The sequence below is a fragment of the Labrus mixtus genome, chromosome 13 (genome assembly GCF_963584025.1).
Source record: "Labrus mixtus chromosome 13, fLabMix1.1, whole genome shotgun sequence".
NCBI classification, from domain to species: Eukaryota; Metazoa; Chordata; class Actinopteri; order Labriformes; family Labridae; genus Labrus; species Labrus mixtus.
In genome coordinates, this window is record NC_083624.1 from 26,217,020 (window position 1) to 26,236,559 (window position 19,540).

A 19,540-nucleotide genomic window follows, 5' to 3' on the forward strand; every position below is an offset into this window, starting at 1 on the left:
GGCACCAGTGCACTCCTGAGGGACACCTAAACCTAAGATGAAGGCTGGACCACTTACATTGGATTCATTCCTTAAAGGTCCCATATTATGTTTTTTTCTGGTTTTAAATGCTCTTTAGTGTGTTTTCCAAGTGTCCTGTCTACACATCTATGTGCAAAAATTCAAAGTCCGCGGAAACGCAGCTTCTCCTACCTCCTCCTGTTAGCTGTAGCATTAGCCGCACGTAACGCTCTCGGTTCTAGCCCCTCTTGATAAAAATTTGTCAGTCCAACGTCATTGTCAGTGTGAGATCACTGATCTCAGTCCATTGGCTCGTTGTGGCAAGCCCAGCAGCTCATGTTGAAATTTCCGAGACGCGTGCTGAGCAACTGACCAATAAGGACAGAGCGGATCGGCAGACCAATCAGAGCAGACTTGGCCCACGTGGGGCTCTGCAGTGTGGGCTCAGCAGAGTGCAGCTGATGGACTCAGAGCGGAGAGGGAGCAAGGAGGAGCAGTACATGAAAACAGACACCTTTTTCGGACTTTAGCTATTGTGAACGTACAAAAGTAGGTACATAGATTAAATATATGGACCCCAAAAAGGGCATAATATGGGCTCTTTAAGATATCATCTGTGGCCAACGTTATCACTGAACTTTTTCACAGAGATAATGATGCTACATATTCTTAAATTGACTGCAAAAACTGCTTTCTTAGTTCTTTTGCATTCTTGAACAGATGTCCATTTAGTGTCAACAACACTGAAGCAGATGATGCATGCATACTCTTCAGACCTTCATCAGAGTGCTAAGAAGTTGTGAACTCTGCAGACAGGCCTAGCAAAACATTGAATGTGTCCCAGGGGCTGTTGTCTGGTTAGAATTATAAGGCTAATACACACTGTGCGGTAAAACATGAGCAGCGTGGAAAGTAGGGCACAGCTGGGAAGAGCTAAGCAGTGGATGGAGACAAGATCAATATTTCGAGGCAACTAGTGTTGTCCTCAGTACAATAGATAACAACAACAAAAACAACACTACAAAGAAAAAACTAATCCCTTCACCTTCGGTCAAAGAGTATGACCCTTCACTCAACTCCACTCCAGGCTTGAGGGACATAACACTAAACAACTGTGCTATTTACCTTGAATACCCCTGACACCAGGCAGAGATGATAATAGTAATCCACTCTCTAAATCACGCAAAAGTGAGCATAACAATTTTCAAAAATGGATTAAGGAATACCACCTGTTGTGACTTGGTAATCCCAGTAAATCATTTGGAGTTCATATCAGTGCAAGAGCCCTCTTGGTTTCCAAGAGCCCAAGGTGGCGAGTTCCAAGGCCTTGAATGTCTCAAAAAATAGTCCACAACCCCAGAATGTAGAGCTTTACATAGTGGAATATCAGGACTGGACAAAACAGCTAATTTTAAAGTCAAACCCCTGAAAACATTTGGCATTTTTATCTGAGTTTGCTGATAACTTGGCTTAATTTAGATCAGAGAGGAACTGTAGTTTAACTAGTGCTCTAAATCAATTCAAATATTTAATCACAATTTTAGAATACTCGTGTTTACTTTTAAATGTCTTTAAAACTTTAAAATGTGCAGGATTTTGAAATTACCTGAGCCAACCCAGCTTATCACGTTCAATGCTACACCTAAGGTTTTGCCTATAACGTGAAGTTATAGGTGCAAACACAGGTTCACTGAGGCAGATGTTTCTGAACACATGTGTTGCTAGGCTAAACGTATGTTTGGACGAAGAGTCTGAGGTTTAGATCCTACAGTGTCAAGACTATGAATCAACTACAAACAACCTCTCTCTCTCTCTCTCCTGCTCGCTCACTCTCTCTCCTTCCCTCTCTCTCCTTGCTATGTAGCCTTTGGACACAGCCCAAACAGTGTAGATAGGAGGATTGCCAGAATAAGAGATTGAACTCTTATTTGTTTTAAAAAAAAAAGACTTTTTGAAGTACAACATCCTGTTGATTTTCACATCCATTTCTTTAACTACATCATACTTCGTTATCATAGAAACAAGATACCGGTAAGTACAGGTTTTGGCACCAGGGGTGAAATTATCGTTTTCACTCAAGTTGTGTTTTTTTTAAACATACATTTGTGTCAGTACATTTAATTGTTATGTATTATGTTCCATTGGATAATTTTATCAGATCAGGAAACTGAGAAATTATAAAATATATATTTATTGATCGCCTTTATTTTTAAGAGTAGTACTGCCCAGGCCACCCCTGCTCCCCTCTTGAACCACCCCTGCATTACAACATCACAAACTCTAAACTAAATCCATCTGTTGTTAACACATTTGCTTTAATTTACAATAGCAAGTTTTGTAGCTTTGACAGTGTTGAACCAGTTGTAACATAAGCAGACAGTTCATTTAACGTGGACGTGTGTATCAGCCTCTAAGGTGTGCAGGGTTGTAAGCAAAAAGAGGAGCGTGCATTTAGCGAGCACTACATCATCATAGTTTGGATATACAACACAGCACTGTTTAACAGAGTCTGAGGATAAATTCACAGGCTACAGCAGGCTGTGGGATAACGTTACTGTCGTTAAGTTACTGATTGTTGACAAATGCAGACAAAGTTAGAGTGAATGGAAAAACAGTCAAACTGAATGTTAGACCCGATCACGTGCGTTCCTGACCATAAAGACTTTGTACAGATCACAGACTGTGTTCCATTGCACTAAAAGTGAACAGGTGTGCCTGAAGGCTGCCGTTCGTCTGTGTGAGCTCATCAGTTTATGTTGGTGTGTCAAAGCATCCCTGCAATGCTCTGACATGCAGACAGCAGAGGAGCAGAGGGAGAAGCTGCAGCTACACCAAATGTGTTGAATATGTACATGCATTTGCAATTAGTGGGTGTTAAATTCAGACCCTGTTTGTGACACATGCAGGTATCTTTCCCATGTAGATTGATTGAGCACATTACCACAGTTTTGTGGTGTAGGCAGCAATGCTTTTTGTTAGCTTCAACACTCAATTTAGTCCTTCTCCAATTTTTTGTATCCATTAAGATTACTTTCTTTCTTGCATAACTATGAGGTCTCTATTATGCTTTATATTCATAGGTTACTGGGTGTTATTAACCAATGGAATGCAAGGCCAGTTAAACAAACAAATAAAGACATTTTTGTCCTACTTGCATCTTTTGAGGAATTCTGACAAGCTTAAAAGGACGATGAAAGTTGCTTGTTTATTTAGACTTCAAGGACCTTGGCAATCAAAAGTTGAAAATGAAGGCTAATGGAAAATAGGGGGCATCACTGCATCCTTGGCCCTGGCATTAGATGAGCGGCTACCATTCAGATTGGACTCTCCCCTCTATCTCCCCCGTCTCCCATGTCTGACTTTCCTGTTGCCATGGACTCCAAGGCCTTGTTGGAACAATGTCCTGTTCTTTGCTGAAACCTAATCACTCAACCACTGTTTTCTTTGCGAGAAAGACAGAAATGAATCTCTTTATTAGCCTCTCTCTCACACAAACAAGCCTCACACACACACAGCTCACTTTTATTACTGTCTCCATTTATCAGACTAAACAACCATTCTTTTATGGATCAGCACTCTATCAACCAAAACCAAAAACACGGCTGTCGATTAGACGGACTGACTCCAACAAGCAAGAGAGCCAAAACAAGTTACATTATAGCCTAAACTTTATCCAGAAAATGGAATCTTACATGTTACTTGTATGCCAATGTCTTCCCCTTAATTATAACTGCAGTCACTGAGGTAGTGATGTGGGTAAGTACACTTCTTTCCCATCTTCATATTAACATACTCTCCCAAACCCTAGTTCCCAGCAGTATGTGTGGGCTTTTCATTCATCAACAACTACAGCGGTCTGTCTGGGTACATGTGCTCACACGCACAAAAGTACATATGCCCACACCCAAAACTAAAATCCCATCTTTCCTTCATCCCCCTCCCCACAACAGACTACCAATGTGGGAAATGAGTCAGCAGCTGTGAGGAAAGCATACCAGAGAAATATCTTGCCAGTGCAAAAATTGAGCTGGGGACCGGATTGGGGAGGTTGTACTGTAAGTGGGCCCACAAAAAGACAACAAATCAAAACACACTGAGAGGGAGCTTTGGTAGGGGTAGCAGCCTGGCACAGATCATAGAGTAACTAGAGTGGAAGGCATGGGGCCCAGTTTTTAGATCCTGTGTAAACATATGTGGAAGAAAGACCTAAATATATACATATAGTACTTTGTGTGTGCATACCCTTGAAATTATTAACACTTTGTTAAGGAGACACTGTTTGACTGTAACTGAGACTACATTGTTTATGTTTTAAGTGTTAACGTAGGACCTACAGCAGGAAGAGGTGGAGTTGGAGAGGAGAAGAGTGCCATCATAGAATCAAGTTTCCAGAGTGCACACATAAACAGGTTGAACAGGTTTATATAAAAAGGGCCCACAAAAGCTACATTTGTCCTGTGAAGGCTGCTGAATGCTCTAACACACAATTATTGTTTACTTTCAGTGAAAACACACAGCAGGAGCTCATGTTTTTATATGTAATCACATAATGAAAGCGTGTTAGGCAATCACACTCATCCCATTTCAAGTTGTTTAATGACCAGCATTGAGCTGCCTGCATTAGTATTCTGCCACATTTTGTTGGATGGTCACCCACTCGACCAGGTGGCTGAAGGGAACTCGGATCCCACAAGGGGAGGGCCTGTGTGCTGGTTGGATTAGGGTGGAGTCTTGTCAGACACATTCCTCTCGCCAACAGTAGACCCATCTCAGAAAAGGAAATGGAAAGCACAACACTTTGGGATGGGTTGGCTTCAATGGCAAGAGTTCAAACTTAGAGTTTATCCTGTTTGTTTTTTAGTGATCACATGAAATACAGACCGAGAGTGTAGGACTCTGACCTGCTGTAGGTTAATATCAACAAGTGCCGCACCTGAATCATTAACAAACTAATTATCTGGGAGTCGACCCTCAGCAAACACAGTTTTGTGAGGCATTTTGGTAATAAAATAAAATCAGTAATATAAATATTTTACAATCCCCCCCCCCCCACCCATAGTAAAAAGTGACCTTTCTGAACAACAGTTAGCTGATCTGCATGTTTTGTTTCATTCAAAATATTGAATAGCCTAAGGCCTTAGCAATATTCATCTTCTTCTATTGAATAGATTCTGAATTGGATTACCGGTACATGATATTGACACAAAGAAGGAAATTATATTGTAGGGTTCCCGAAGATTCCAACTTTTAATAAAAATGACGAAGACCTGACTTGGCTGAATGCATGTCTACGACTACTGCAGCAACACAGAAAGGCCCCCATGACACTGGTGTTATATTGCTCCAAAGTAATGTCTACAAAATGTACCCTATCTCAAACCTGACTCCCAATTTCCACATACTCTGTGTGCACTGTGAGCCATCAGTGCCACGGTCAGTTTCTATTGTGTTTAATTTTTTTAATCAACCTGATTCTCTGTGCGTTTCCCTTTCTGACTTCCTGCCCGGGTCGTTCTATTCTGTCCAGCTTGACGCATGCTTGCAGCGGAACCTGTCGAAAGTAGACATATGGGAAGCCAAACTGACATGATGTGTATGCTCGAACAGTCACAGAGTTCTCAGTGCAATTATCTACAGTGAAAACCAAGAAAAACAATTCATTTACGCTGAACTCTGCATCGCCTATCCACACCTGCACGCTGGACAATGTGTTTACTTGTGCAATAACTGCTGCTGGTTATTCCTGTGACACTGTGGGGGTGGGGTAAATCAGCAGGTGTAGATCCTGGTTCTGCCTGGTTTCTCCTCATTATAGTGAACTGGTTGGACTTTAAACCCAATGTCCTCGTATGAAACCTGACACACAGAAACCACCACAATTTCCTCCATATCCTACATGACTACCCAAAGAAATGTGTTTGTACCCAAGCAGGTGACATACCTTCAGCAGGGAATGTTAATCATTCAATGACTGAGGGCTTTTTGCCAAACCATACAGGTTCATAGGCATGCTAAATCCAGCATAACTCCAAACTGCTGAACACAAGTGATCTAAAGTTCTACACTTCCTCCGGATAAAGACAAGCCCAGACACACAAGGCGAATATCGCAGGCCTGGTTTTTATTTGCAGCTATTAAAGAAACAACGTCCTCGCTAAGACCAAAGATATAATTTGAAAGAGTGTTGAAATATTTATACTGTGCTCATACAGCCAAAGGGTATAACTAACTTATATACTGACACAGCAGCAATGGGAATGCAGTATCTCACTGGTCTGCTAAAGTGCAACTCTGGTATACAGGAACAACTTTCCACAAAACTATAAGCATGACATAGTATAGGGCCACATAGAAGAACTTATTAAAATTCACAATACAGTTAGTTTGGCTATTTATTTTCAAACATTTCATTTGAAGTATTTAATGCAAATACTAGTCAAGAACAGTACATGCATTTGTCACCCCTTAGTCTTCCAATATTGGGCTCTCAATACTCTCTCTTTTAGGAGTTATACGCTCGAGTACTAATCTTGACTGAAATTATCTTTCAACCCTGATAAGTGATACATGTTGAAACTGAATGTCTCCTTAACATCACAAAGAGGACCTTTCTCCCGCACAGGACAGGACACCTCTTCTATAAAACAGACTCAGGTTACGTAGGGGCCTAATCCCATTTTGAGCCAGAAACACAAAGCACTTCCTCTCTCACAGTACGCTACAAGTGCTCCACCCCAGTGCCAGCTCTGACTACTTCGGAGAATGATAGAGTGCCAGAGGGAGGGCCTTTGTGAGCCAGGCCACAGGTAGAAGAATTGGCAAGGAACATTTGTGTGACTTAATTGGCTGAAGCGCATACCTCGTAACCTTGACCCCATGGTTTAATCCAAGTGCATGTCGTTGTTTTGACAAATCTCTCTGTGGTCTTTCCAGCCCATCCATTGCATGCAACCAGTCATGCAATTATTTGAAAAGCTAATTGAAAACTTAAGAGAGTACTTGAACATTTTTGGACTTCCTGCTAATCTGCTCTCAACATTTTTTGTATACTGTTGTGGATATTTGAACATTGTACACATAAACTTAAGTATAAGTATTGACTGTATACTTCATTATGTCCATATAACTGAACACTAAATTCATGAGTTGAATGTGAAGAATGAGTATGCATTCTAATATCCTGGTCTTAGAACAATTAGAAATAGACATCATAGTTTTAATATTTATTCCCAGTAGAGTTTACCAGTAGGTGAAAAATAATTTCACTATAAATGTATTCGTTTAAAGTTATGCTTTGCACATACATGTCAAACATTTCCTTGTTCAACCTTTTTCGACTCCAATAGTTTGCTGATATTGTTTTATGATAAAGAACTTTAAATCGTGGGTTCTGTAACTTTATGGCATTAACCTGCCCTGAAAGAATTATTAATACAATTTACTGACATGTAATGGGAACAACGATTGATAGGTTAAATGCAGAAATTACCTTTTATTAATTTGAGCTTCACTGACAGTTTGTCAATGTTGGGTACATTCTCATATCGATGTTAAATAAGCAATACCAGTACTATCCCTGCATTTATTATTAGAACACAAAATGAAATATCTGGAAACAGCAAGTGTGTTTCTTTAAGCTCAAGACAGGAACACTGTTACAACAAGCAGTTGTTGGGAGCCTTAAATGAAGTGCTACATGGAGGGGACACAGTCTAGCATATTATTGTGAACTACAAACCCGTGTTGGTCTCTGACTTTGTCATAGCTCGACTTTGGGCAGAGAAGGACCACTGTTGTTTGTGTCCTGCTCCAGGTCAGCTTCTAGTCCCCTCTCCCAGGACCCCCTGCCAGGATAACTGGGATAGAGGGGGGGTCCACACCCTGAGATAACAGTGCATTTTAAGGCCTGGATAAACAGTAAGCTGTTCACAGACTATCTGGAATGCACTGGAGTGATTTGTTCTTCCCAGTTTTAACAAAATGTTGTGTAGATGTGATAATGTTGGAAGATAAGCTCCAACTTCACCACACCCTTAAAACACCCACTGGAAATACACGTGTGGTAATATCAAAAGGGACTACAGTTTAGATTAGTTTATACAAAGCTGGGCTGTATAAAGTGCATGTTATGGATATCATGATACAAGACCAGAATGAGTTTTATATCTACAAAACTAAACTATGATGATGCTGTCATGTATTGGTCTAAATACCACATTTTCTATGGGCTGCTAAAAAAAATCAATTATAGAGGCAGATATATTGGTAATTTTCACAGACCATGAAAAACATCCCCAGGCAGCTGAGATTTGACAACTGTTGTACTTCAATCTTCAATGAAGAGATACTGTATTAGACCTCTATACAGTAAACACCAACAAGTTTCATATCCCTTTAACCTAAAGGATATCTGGAATTCTCCAACTCTGACAACACAACCTAGCAAAAGTCTATGAAAGAGATGTAGTTAAATAAAATGCGTGAATTCATCACATCCTTACTTGGGAGAAGTGAAAAGTCCCTCATGAGTGTGATTCATGATTCATGGACGGATGGGAACTACTCTGAATTATTATTTTTTTTTTTTTTAAACCCCTAGCAATGCAGTGACTCAGGGGGACTATTCTTTTTTTTACTGTTAAGTCTTATACATGTCTCTACTGTACAGCTGCCTTTGTTTTCACAAACTCTTACATAATGTCAACAATATCTCCCAAAAATACCACAGGCAATGTTACCACCACATGTCCCCCAAAATTCTCCCCTCTCTCCTGATGTCTTGCTGGGTTAAGGCACAAGGAGATTAGTTGTCAAACTACCTGCCCCTCTGATTTCTGGTAAAACCAGACTACCCATAATATAGACTATAATTGTGAAGCTTGTCTAATGATACAGTGCAGCTGCTGTGACATCAGCACACCTGACAAAAGCATTAATTCTCAGCCAACAGAAATTTGTGGCATGTCTGCTGGGATTCACCTGGGTCAGACACAGTTGCTGAGTCAGTGAGACGGTGGTTTATAATAATACTGCTGTGCAATAAGTGCTAGAGTCCACCAAGATTAGTTCGCATGTAAACAACAGAAGACAAAATGTTTACCTGGATGGGGTTTGTGGAGAATTTGATTTTCCTCCTGGCGGGTGGTTCTTCCTCATCTGACAGTCCAGGGGCTTCATAATGGTCATCATACTCCCTATACACTCCATCTTCTTCCCCCTCTTCTTCTTCATCCTCCTCCTCTTCATCTTCATCTTCTTCCCTGAGGACCTGCTCCACATCTCGGTCATCCACAAATGCTGCGTTCTCTATACCGTACACTACTGGTGAGACTCTATGCAGGATGCTCTGGTCCACTTGCTCATCTAGCTCACTCTCCTCCTCTGCTACCTCATCATCTTCCTCACAAGTACCATCACCATCTTGACTCACAAATGAACTCTCTTCTTTTATTCCAACTTGATCATTGTCTTCCAAGACTCTACCTTCACCAACAATTTCTGCTATTCTTTGTGTCTCTTTTGTAACATGTGTTGCTAAGACTTGACGAGCAGTATTACAATTATTTTTTTCAGTTGGGAAGGTTTTTAGATCAATTGGCAGATCTTTAGGGCTTTGCTGCTTCTTCTCCTCAAACACGTTATCTTCCACATCCTCATTCTCGTCGCTCTCTGATGACTCGTTCTGAACTACTACCAGTTCTGCCCGGACCATGCCCACCCCCCTCGAGTCCAGGGAGGTCTGGCTAGGAGGTTTGTCACCGTTGGAACTTTGTATTACACTGTCACTAATCTTGGCATTTTCAGGGAATTTAGCCCTGTTGGTGTTCGGAAAGCCACCAGCTGATGTGGGAGGCTGCTTCCCATCCCTCGGGGCCATACTATGTGGCATGCCTTCATCCCCACTAACAGATGTCCTGCTAAATCCATCACCAGATGATGAGGAGCGTTTGTACCCGTGGCTGACTGGGGCTGTTTGCTCTGGTGAGAGGGGTTTTCTCGGGGCATCAGTTGGAGAAACAGATTTGTATGCTGTATTAGTAGCTGGGAATGCTGGTTTGGGCACAACACTGGACCCCAAAGATGTTGGTGATGTGTTTTTCTTAGTGGCATCAGTCAAAGGCATAGAGTTAGTGGCTTCTTTGAGAGGAGAAGGTTGGAAGCTGTCCCTTGTTGGAGAGGTAGGCAATACGTTTTCAGTGGTACTGTGTTGCTTAGCAGACACAATTCCTTCTTTCACAGGTGCTTCATTCTCTGCCATATAATTCTCCAACCTTCTGGACATGGGTCCTGCATTTAATGGTACTCTAGACCCATGCTTTTTTTCACTATCAGTGTTTCCATCGACTTGACATTCAACTGTTGGTGAAGGGGTTTGGTCTGTTTTTGTGTTAGTGGTCTCAGACAATCCAGATACCCTCCTTGTGCTTTTCCCCTCATCAGATGCACTACCTAGGGACAAACGGTTTACCACTCTGTTTGGAGACTGCTTGTCAGCTGAAGGCTGCTCTGTAATGCCCTTTTCAAAGAGTTTCCTGGTCACAGAAAACTTCTCTGCCAAAGCCACTTTGTCAATCTCAGCCTCATCCCCCTTGGGTGTTTTATCTAAAAGGTGTGATTCTGGGCTTGTAGGACTGTTTAAGTTTACTTTGTTAGTGGTGACTGGAAATTGCACCTTCGTTGGGGACACAGGGGTCACTTCAGGCTTTAAAGTTACTTTCCCTTCTTGGCTTTCTTGTTGCTGGCCATCCATCTGTAGGAATATGTTCTTGATCTTGTTCACTCTGGTCCCAAAAGGCCTCCCCCTCGAGTCCTCCCGGGTGTCACTGGAACCATTTGCATATGATTTGGCGGAGCCGTCAGATTTGGGCCCATCAAAGGAGCACTTAATGGCGTGAAAGTCAGACTTGTATGCATTTCTGTGAGGGGACGCGCTCCTCAGGGTCCTCTCGCCTCCCTTGCTTTCTGCTTTGATCATTTTCGCTTGATAATGAGTCCTGCAGCCCGATTAAAAAAAGCTGAGTTTGGAGAGACGACTCCTGGATGTTACTGAACTCCTTTCCCTCAACTTTACGAAAGCGGTGCCATGGGTCCGGCGGGGCTTCTTCTTCTTCTTCTGCTGTCTCAACTAAATAGTCACAGCGAAGTCATCTAAAGACAAGAGGGACAGTACAATCTGTTAATACACAAACCGGATGCCTTTATCTTACCATGCCTAACATGCGTCACTTAAAGTTAGTTACATAATTATCTCCTAGATGCAAATCATAAATGTGTGGCTGGGCACACAGAGCCGAGGCTTCTGTTGGAGACAATGTGGAACCTCTATGGCTAATCACTTTCATTCTGGAGAGAGGGGGCTACCGAGATCAGTAAAATAATTGGGGTGGATTTAGATTTCTCTTTTGTTACTTTATATCTCGGTAAAATACCGGAAACAGTCCTACAGAAGGATAAATACTTATTGAAGATACTCTTGGCAAGTAGTAGGAAAGCTATAACTAGGAAATGGTTGCAACCAGACCCTCAAACACTGGACCAGTGGCGCCGGGATCATTCAAGAAATTTACTGTATGGAGGGACATACTTTTGTTTTAAGACTTCAGTTGGAGAAATGCATTGAACGCTGGGAAAAATGGATTGTGTATGCACCTTGAATAACAGGCCTATGACATTAAACCATGATGTATGTGCAAAAGAATACTTTGATTTTACCTGTAACACCCATGATGATCTCATGTTCTTTGTACATGTAAATAAATAAAAGTAAAATACATTTTAAAAAAAGTAAAAAAATAAATTAAAGTTAAATAAATACATTTTAAAAAAGTTAAAAATAAATAAAAAAGTTAAATAAAATAAAAAATAAAAATAAATAAATAAATAAAAAGCAAAAAATAATAATAATAATAATAAATAAATAAAAAGTTTTAAAAAATAAAGTAAATGTGTGTCCGCTAGAGGTGAGTGAAGAAATGTTGTGTTAACTTGGAACTGTAGGTTTGAAAGTAAACGTTAGCATGCACAGCCGTTTGTGTGACTGCTGGAGTTAGCATGAAAGTACCTGAACTCAGCTTTTTACTTTTCTTCACTGACTTCAGACAGGTAAACATCGTGTGTGTCATTGATAACACCACTCCACAGATGAATATGCGAAATTAAGTTTTAAACTCTCAGGGCCAATAGTTCAATTGAACTCGTCACTGCCTCAGTCTGAACAATTCATTGTGGCATTTCTAAGTACGAGCTGTTGAAATCCGGAGGTCCGACTCCTCACACACAGCGCCGCTCGAAGGCAGAAAACTTAGTTAGGCTCTTACCCTTTCTTTGCTTCATCGTGTTGGACGCCAAAACATCGCACAAAATGCTCCTGGTTTAGCAGTCTCAAAGTTGTACCTCCTTCTTGCTCACCGCCATCATTCCCCGCTCCAGCAGCAGCGTTGTCCTGCCTCCTCCTACCACTTCCAGACCTGTCGCGGGCTTTGCGCGTACACGAGTCTCTCCTGTCGCGGGATGCGCGTACACGAGTCTCTGCCACCAACGAGAACAGAGGAAGAAAGAATCGGGAGCGAGCGCACATTCCAGGACTGTAACCCACTCCTCCTCCTCTTTTTTTTCTTTCTCCTCAGCCCAGCGCAGACACACAAACACGATGAGTTTGAGGAGCAAGGCGTGGGAAAGAGCTCAATGTCCAGTAAAGTAAAGTAATGCTCACCTAGACCACTGTCGGGGCAAAAGTCCACACCAAGACTACAAAACAGCTCACTTGACTTCATAGGCTTAGGACATGTTATGCATGTTAAAAAGTATATTAACTTACTACCGTCCCACAAATGTTCTCACTGTGATTGCAACAATATTGTCTTTGCAGTGAAGTTTACAAATAAAGTTGAGCTTACCTGTCATGCAAGGAAAACTACACAGCTTGTAAAAAGTTAATATAATCTATTAGTTGGATCTGAATTGGGCCCTGGTGATGTCATCATGCTTATCTTGGCTTTAAACAGAGAGCCTGCGATGTTATCTGGAGTGTGCGGGTTGAAAGCAGTTGTCATTCAGGAGACATGAGGAATCTAATAAAAGAAGCTATTGAGTTGCATCATGGAAAAATGTAAGATCACATTTTGTGGTTGTATTAACATCCTTTTCTGAAACAACAGTTTCTTAACACTTTCCCTAAAACTATACTTTTTATGTAAAGTAAACTAGTCACCTTATCACCAATGAAAATGAATAAATAATAATATAAAGGTAAACTGGGCAAACTGCCACAGCTCCCTTGAACCTTAGGAATCCCACATCCCCAGGTGAGTAGGTTTTGGTTAACAGATTGGCCTCTTAGAAGTCACTGTAACATGGCGCAACATAAGAATGATGCACATTTAAGTAAGGTGTCCACTACAGCCCACCACATGTTTCCTCGACAACAGGTAATTCTGTTCATGACTTTTCACTTTGTTGAGGACATAGGCTGACTGATGATCCATGCTTTCTCTTTCTGGATTAAATGATACAGCCATGATCCCTTGTAAATATATTACCTTATTTTTAACTTGTACTCTGTTCCAGTGAACTTGTAGTCATAAAAAGAGTGTTTATTTCCTTCCAACACCATTTTAATTTAACAACTCTTAGAGGTACTGGATGGGTTTGACTTTCAAAACAGTTAAGTTAAAAGATCGTCTCACAGGATCACGTTTGACTACAAGAAAGCTGTATTTTACAGCAAATCAAGTCTGTGGAATTACACATGTCATAAACAGGCTTTATATAATAAGACTAGAAGAAAGTCTAACATATTAAGTCACACTTAGGAGAGAAATGTTTCGACTGTAAAAGATATTTAAGCAAATATAAGGCAGATTGGCCATACAATAAGGGTTCAATGTCAGACTATACAATTTCGGTAAAATTTGTTTACTTTTATAGACTTATTTCTTCTAAAGATTTGCCCAAGCTTAACCATTTAGTCTCAATAAAAGTAAGAATTAAACAGTGATATATATCCTGCAAACATTTGCAATAGTGCCTTGTATTTGGGGACAATCTCTAATTTTATTTTTCTAGTTTTTAATTGTTGTTGGACTGATTTCACAGAACAGCTGAATACTTGGTATAGATAGGTAAAACTCTGAGAGCATGTGTTTTTTTTTCATATGCCAAACATATTTAAAATCAGGTCCCCTCCTCCTGAGAGAGCAACAACTGCCCAGCAACTGAGCCCTTAGAAGTATATATGAGCCTGCTTGATTCACAAAATAAAGAGTCACTGTTTTCATTGAGGGGGCAGCTGTGGCTCAATTGGTAGAGTCGTCACCTCTCAACCGGAAGGTCGAGGGTTTGATCCCCAGCTGGCCAAATGTCTGATGTGTCCTTGGGCAAGACACTTAACCACAAATTGCTCATTGTGTATGAATGGGATTAGTTACTTCTGATGGATGATACTACATAGCAATCATCACTACCATCAGTGTGTGAATGAATGGGTGTGACATGTGGTGTAAAAGCACTTTGAGTAGTTGGAAGACTAGAAAAGCGCTATATAAGCTCAAGTCCATTTACCATTTACCATTGAGATCAGAAACAGAGATAATGAATGAATGAAAGTGTGTGTAGATTTCCTCTGTGGCTGACAACCTAGATTTCAAAAATAGCATCCAATCAAACTAACATAGGAAATAGAAGCCAGTTCAAGGGGGAGAACATTTTATTTTATCTCAAATCGTATGGATATACTTTATTTAAGTTTTTAACAAGCGGATGATCTGCTTTTAGATGCAATATTTAATAACATACTTAAAAACTGTTGTGAATGAAGAAAATTTCCCTTTTTTTAACATACAGTAGTTTATAACCATGTTTGAAATGAAAAAGGAGATTTATATAACAAAAATGAGATTTATATAACAAAAATTAGATTTATATAACAAAATGCAAGTAGGCTAGTAATAATTGATAAATGTGACTGCAGCAAGAGCCCACAGCAGATGGTTTTTAACTAGAAGGCATGTTGTGTGCATGACAATTTTTTCTGTTGCCTGAAGTGTAATCCCATCTACATTTTTAATTAAACAACACATGAAATATTTACCCCTCAATGCATGGATTTTTCTTACAGCGAGTATCAATTTGGACCCTTTTAGTATTATTAGATTCTCTTGAAAAGAAACCAAATTAGTACTTGAATTTATTACACTTCAGCCCAAAGTATCAAAGTTGTAAATTAGTGTTTAAAACTGTCAGAGAGACATCACTGGAAAATGTCCAGTCCTCAGGCATTTCCTCTGCAGTTATCTGCCCTCACATTCCAATTGAGACGTGGTTATCTGATGTATGAAGTTTTATATAGCTCTGTGCAGCTACTCACACAAACAAACTGTAGTTTTACTTAAATAAAGTGTATCTTCAGTCAGTTTGTTTACACAGTACATTATGGATTTCTCTGTATTCATTTGTTTTCTGTTAATCTGCTGACCTCTGGCTCTAAGTGTAAATATGACCTCTCACACAGTGGGAGTGAAAAATCTGAAACATTTCAATTATGGTGCACATTGTTTTAAACAATATTTCATTTGACTCTGGAATTTGAACCTGGTCTTTTAAGTGTTATTTATGTGTACAAAAATAAGTCCTATACACCAAAAGATTTTCACCACACAAGAAAAGTAAATCTTAGTTGTAGTTTCATCATGAGCACTCTGTATTTTACTGCATCTACCAAATATCTTTTCAAATGCTCCTCAGCCTCTACAATTCTGATGTGTGTGCACATAAGGAGTCCATGTGTCCCTGTGTTTACCATTTTCAGCTTCCTGGATCATTTCCTAGCAACGCTGGGCCTGAAAAGCTGTATACACACAGTCAGTGGGCTTTCTCCCAGAGGTAACATGGCACGCCGCAGCCGAGCCAGTGGTCCCATAGCAACCCCTGGAACAACATCCAGTGAAGAAGACGTACTACATGGAAACAGGAGCAGGTGAAGAGCAGGTCAGAGGAGTCAGTGGAACCTCTGAGACAATGTCTCAGAATGTATCCTACAAGACGCAACTCAAAAAGCCATACTTTTATCTACTCCTGTTTTTCACTTTTACTAAAAAGCTTGTGATTTTTAAACATTACAGTTTTTAGTTGGGGGCTTTTAATTAAGTTTAGAAATCCTGTAGCCTCTAAAAGTAATAGCATTTTTACTCTCAATATCTGACTTGTATTGTCATCTAACTTTCAAGAGTACAAAAAGATACCAAAAGTTGGTGGAACATTCCTGCAGTGCAGGTTGATGTCTTCACACTTTGTTATGTGTTGCTCTGTTGCTGCTCTGAGTTGTTGGTATGCAGTGTTGCAGGAATGTATGTTTTGGGTGGTGCATGCCCCAGCCTGAGCTCAGCATGCATCCTTGCTGTTTATCTTTGTAGGAGTGGGGGAGATAATGTGAAGGGAAGGGTAAATTCTATTCATTGAGAAGATGCTGCTGCACTCCTTCAAAATAAGAGTCTGTATTTTGACTATTGGAACGGTTGTTTGACATTATAGTATTCACTTAATGGGGCGCTGATGGCCTAGCGGTTAAGTCAAGCCCCATGTACAGAGGCTGGATCAAGTCCAACCTGTGGCTTCACATGTCCTTCACATAGACTGTAAATATTCCTTCCCCACTCTCTTTCCCAACTTCCTGACACATCCACTGTCCTATCTAAATAAAGGCAAAAGCCCAAACATAAATCTTAAAAAGAAAAAAATATATATTCAACTTTTAAGTATACCTTTAATTCATAGGTTCGGTCAAAACCCTGGTTTTTTTTCCAGGCACAGGACAGATAACTTATGCAAACAATGAAAGTGTAAAAATGCGTCACTCTAACAGGGTGTTTATACAAAATAGGATGCAAAATATTTATTTGGAACTACACAGAGCTTTCGGACATTTTCCCTCTTGATAATGACCAAAATAGCCTGCTTCAATGTCAGAATGAGGCCTTGGTTACAGTCCCAAACAGTCTTTGAAATGAATGCCAAAGCAGGAGAATCCTCCCTCTTCAATCTGAGTGGGGGCACTGAATCACACGCTGCCCTGATATGATCATATGCTTACCTTTTAGAGAGAGAATGCTGCCATCTTGTGGTAGATACAAGTATATGATTTTAGAAATTGGTCAGAAAGTTACAAACCCTATCCTTGTAGCAATAACTTGCATCAACCCACATTCCAATAACTCTCCAGAGACTAAATAAATTAAACTGAAATATTTAGGTTTAGGCCTTTTCTGTCAAAGTGACAGAAAGAAATGCTTTATAGATTTTGCAAAACACTTAAAAGTACAAAGCATTTGACTGAAGTGTACTGCTCTTCTCCGATTCTAGTGATTTAGAAAAACTTGATTCTGCTTTGATCACTGAAAACCAGTGTATCTGTAATATATTTAATTTCCTTGAAACACAAAGGCACAATCAGAGCCTCCCCCCTGCTGTCACTCCCACGGTGTCTTTAAATAGAGAGCTGACGCCACAAAACAACAATAGTAATTTTAATAATGGCATTTAAAGATTTGTTTACAAATATTTATGTACCATTTGAAATAGGACAGAATTGTATTTAATCATTACACTGGCTGCTATTTTCTTTAATCAGTGCTCAAAAATACATGTTGAGCATGCAAATGTAGGCTATTGTAACTTGATGGTCAGCACACAAACAAAAAGAGCTGCACATATGTGTAAATATGTTAAGCCAATCAGAGAACAGTTTGAAAGAAATACATTTAAAGTTTGATCATTTTATGTGTTGTGGACAACTCCTAATGACCTCCATGTTATACAGCCTAAAACATTTCTATCAGGACGTGGGACCTGATTAAGGATAGTATTTGTTGTAAATAGCCATTAAAGTTGAGAGAAAAACTTTCAACGTTTAGTTTCAAAATGGATGAAAAAGAACAAATAATGCAAAAGCATTAAAAAGTTTCATTTTCAAACATCTTCATCACACCTGACATTTCAACTGCTGATTCTCTTTACTTCTGACTCAGTCTCAGTTTGTTGCCAAGGCAACCGAGAGACCAATGGCCCTTTCATTATATGGCCTCTTATTACAAAGCATCATTTTCTCAGGGCCATTGTGGAAATGTTCTCACTTTGGCGTAAGGAAAGCTGTCAGTTCTAACACAGAGTGCTGCACAGGCCGTTATAAGCAGCAATTTAATCATAGGGATTAATGCAGGGAGTTCACGCTATTCTTGAGTCCCTGTAGGAATATGTTACCCATGAGTTATCATGTGAATGCTCATGATAATGTACATGTCACTATAGGCTACCCATGAAGTTCTCCATGTCCTCTGACTCCCCTTTAAACCCTGCAGCAGAAAAGTCGCTCCCTGCTGAATGTCTGCTCTGTTCAGGACACATGTACCTGTGTCCTCCACCTACACACTGCTGCCAAATGCTTCGTCACTGTATGTCGTCTTGACAACATAATATCGTCTAACAACCACAAAGTGCTACAGTGAGAGAGTAATTGGACATATTCTTCAAGTTTGTATTAATGAAAACTCCTGTCACGTTTTTCTAAAGAGTGAACGGTGGGAGTGAGATGTATTTAGGAGGTGACAATAAAAGAGTTACCACAGAAGTCTGTATGAGCAACTAATGTGGGCAACATTTCACACTGTGAGTGTGAAGTGTAAAATATCAAAAATATTTTTAGTTATTTAGTGTGAAGTGAGTGAAAACTAAGATCAGGATCACAAATGCAAGTTTTTAAACCATTACTCAATCAAAGTCTTGCTATTTGATTTACTACCTGTTTATCTCACAATAAACCTCCATGAAGGTGTGGAGAAATGTGCTTAGTGTTACATGAGATGTTGTCAATGTGTGTCTAATTTTTTCACTTTAAAAAGTAAGGCTGGTAAAAAAAAGAGTAAAAAAAAAAAGCACAATGGCACCCTAACACATAGCCCAAGTTGTAGTTCATTAGGTCAAGCTATGATTGTTTTTTTTTTTTTTTTAATTGATTTGGTCTCAGGTGTATCATTGAATAGATAAAACAATACATTTTTTTTTTGAAAGTGTAGAATTGATTTTTAAACTATTTATGTTTTTAATTCAGTTTATATATGTTCCTTTATTTTTTGTAATGTTATTGAAAAACTTTTATTAAAAGCAAAATAAAATGTAGGCCTACCAACAGCCTTTTAAATTACTAAGTTAATTAACTTAAACAGTTCGCTGTAGCCATATGCTATTAACTTCAGGTTTTCACTCCATTGCCGTAAATTAGGCACAGCAAAAAATGTAGCCTACAGGTCATCAACATCGTTTATCATTTTGGTGTTTTTAAATGTTGCCAATTTGGGTACCGATGACCATCTTTCATTGCTTCCGGTGTGGTGTTGCCACTATAGTTAGCGATGAATGTCCGGTCATATTGTCTTTACAGGTGCGTCACATCGTTTAAAAGTCTTAACGCCACTTAAGGGGGCGAGAATGGAGTTTGAAGTTTGTAGATGTGTTAAAGAAAAGAGCTAAAGAGTAGCCTTGTTACAGCTGT

At 39.8% G+C, this 19,540-nt stretch overlaps 1 protein-coding gene across 3 annotated transcripts in view; it reads right to left on the reverse strand.

Annotated features, from left to right (window-relative positions):
• ppp1r9ala (protein phosphatase 1 regulatory subunit 9A-like A) overlaps positions 1–12,518 on the reverse strand; it is a 23,837-nt gene extending 11,319 nt beyond the window's left edge. For 2 of the 3 annotated variants that reach the window (XM_061054457.1, XM_061054456.1), the window contains exons 1-2: positions 12,318–12,517; positions 9,101–11,148 (exon numbers count right to left, since the gene is read on the reverse strand). In XM_061054457.1, the coding sequence (XP_060910440.1) occupies positions 9,101–10,975 (1,875 nt within the window). In that variant the 5' untranslated portion in view covers positions 10,976–11,148; positions 12,318–12,517. Of the gene's footprint in view, positions 1–9,100; positions 11,149–12,317 lie in introns of all 3 variants that reach the window. The other variant, XM_061054455.1, reaches the window with a different exon arrangement.
• Between the last annotated feature and the right edge of the window lie 7,022 nt (positions 12,519–19,540).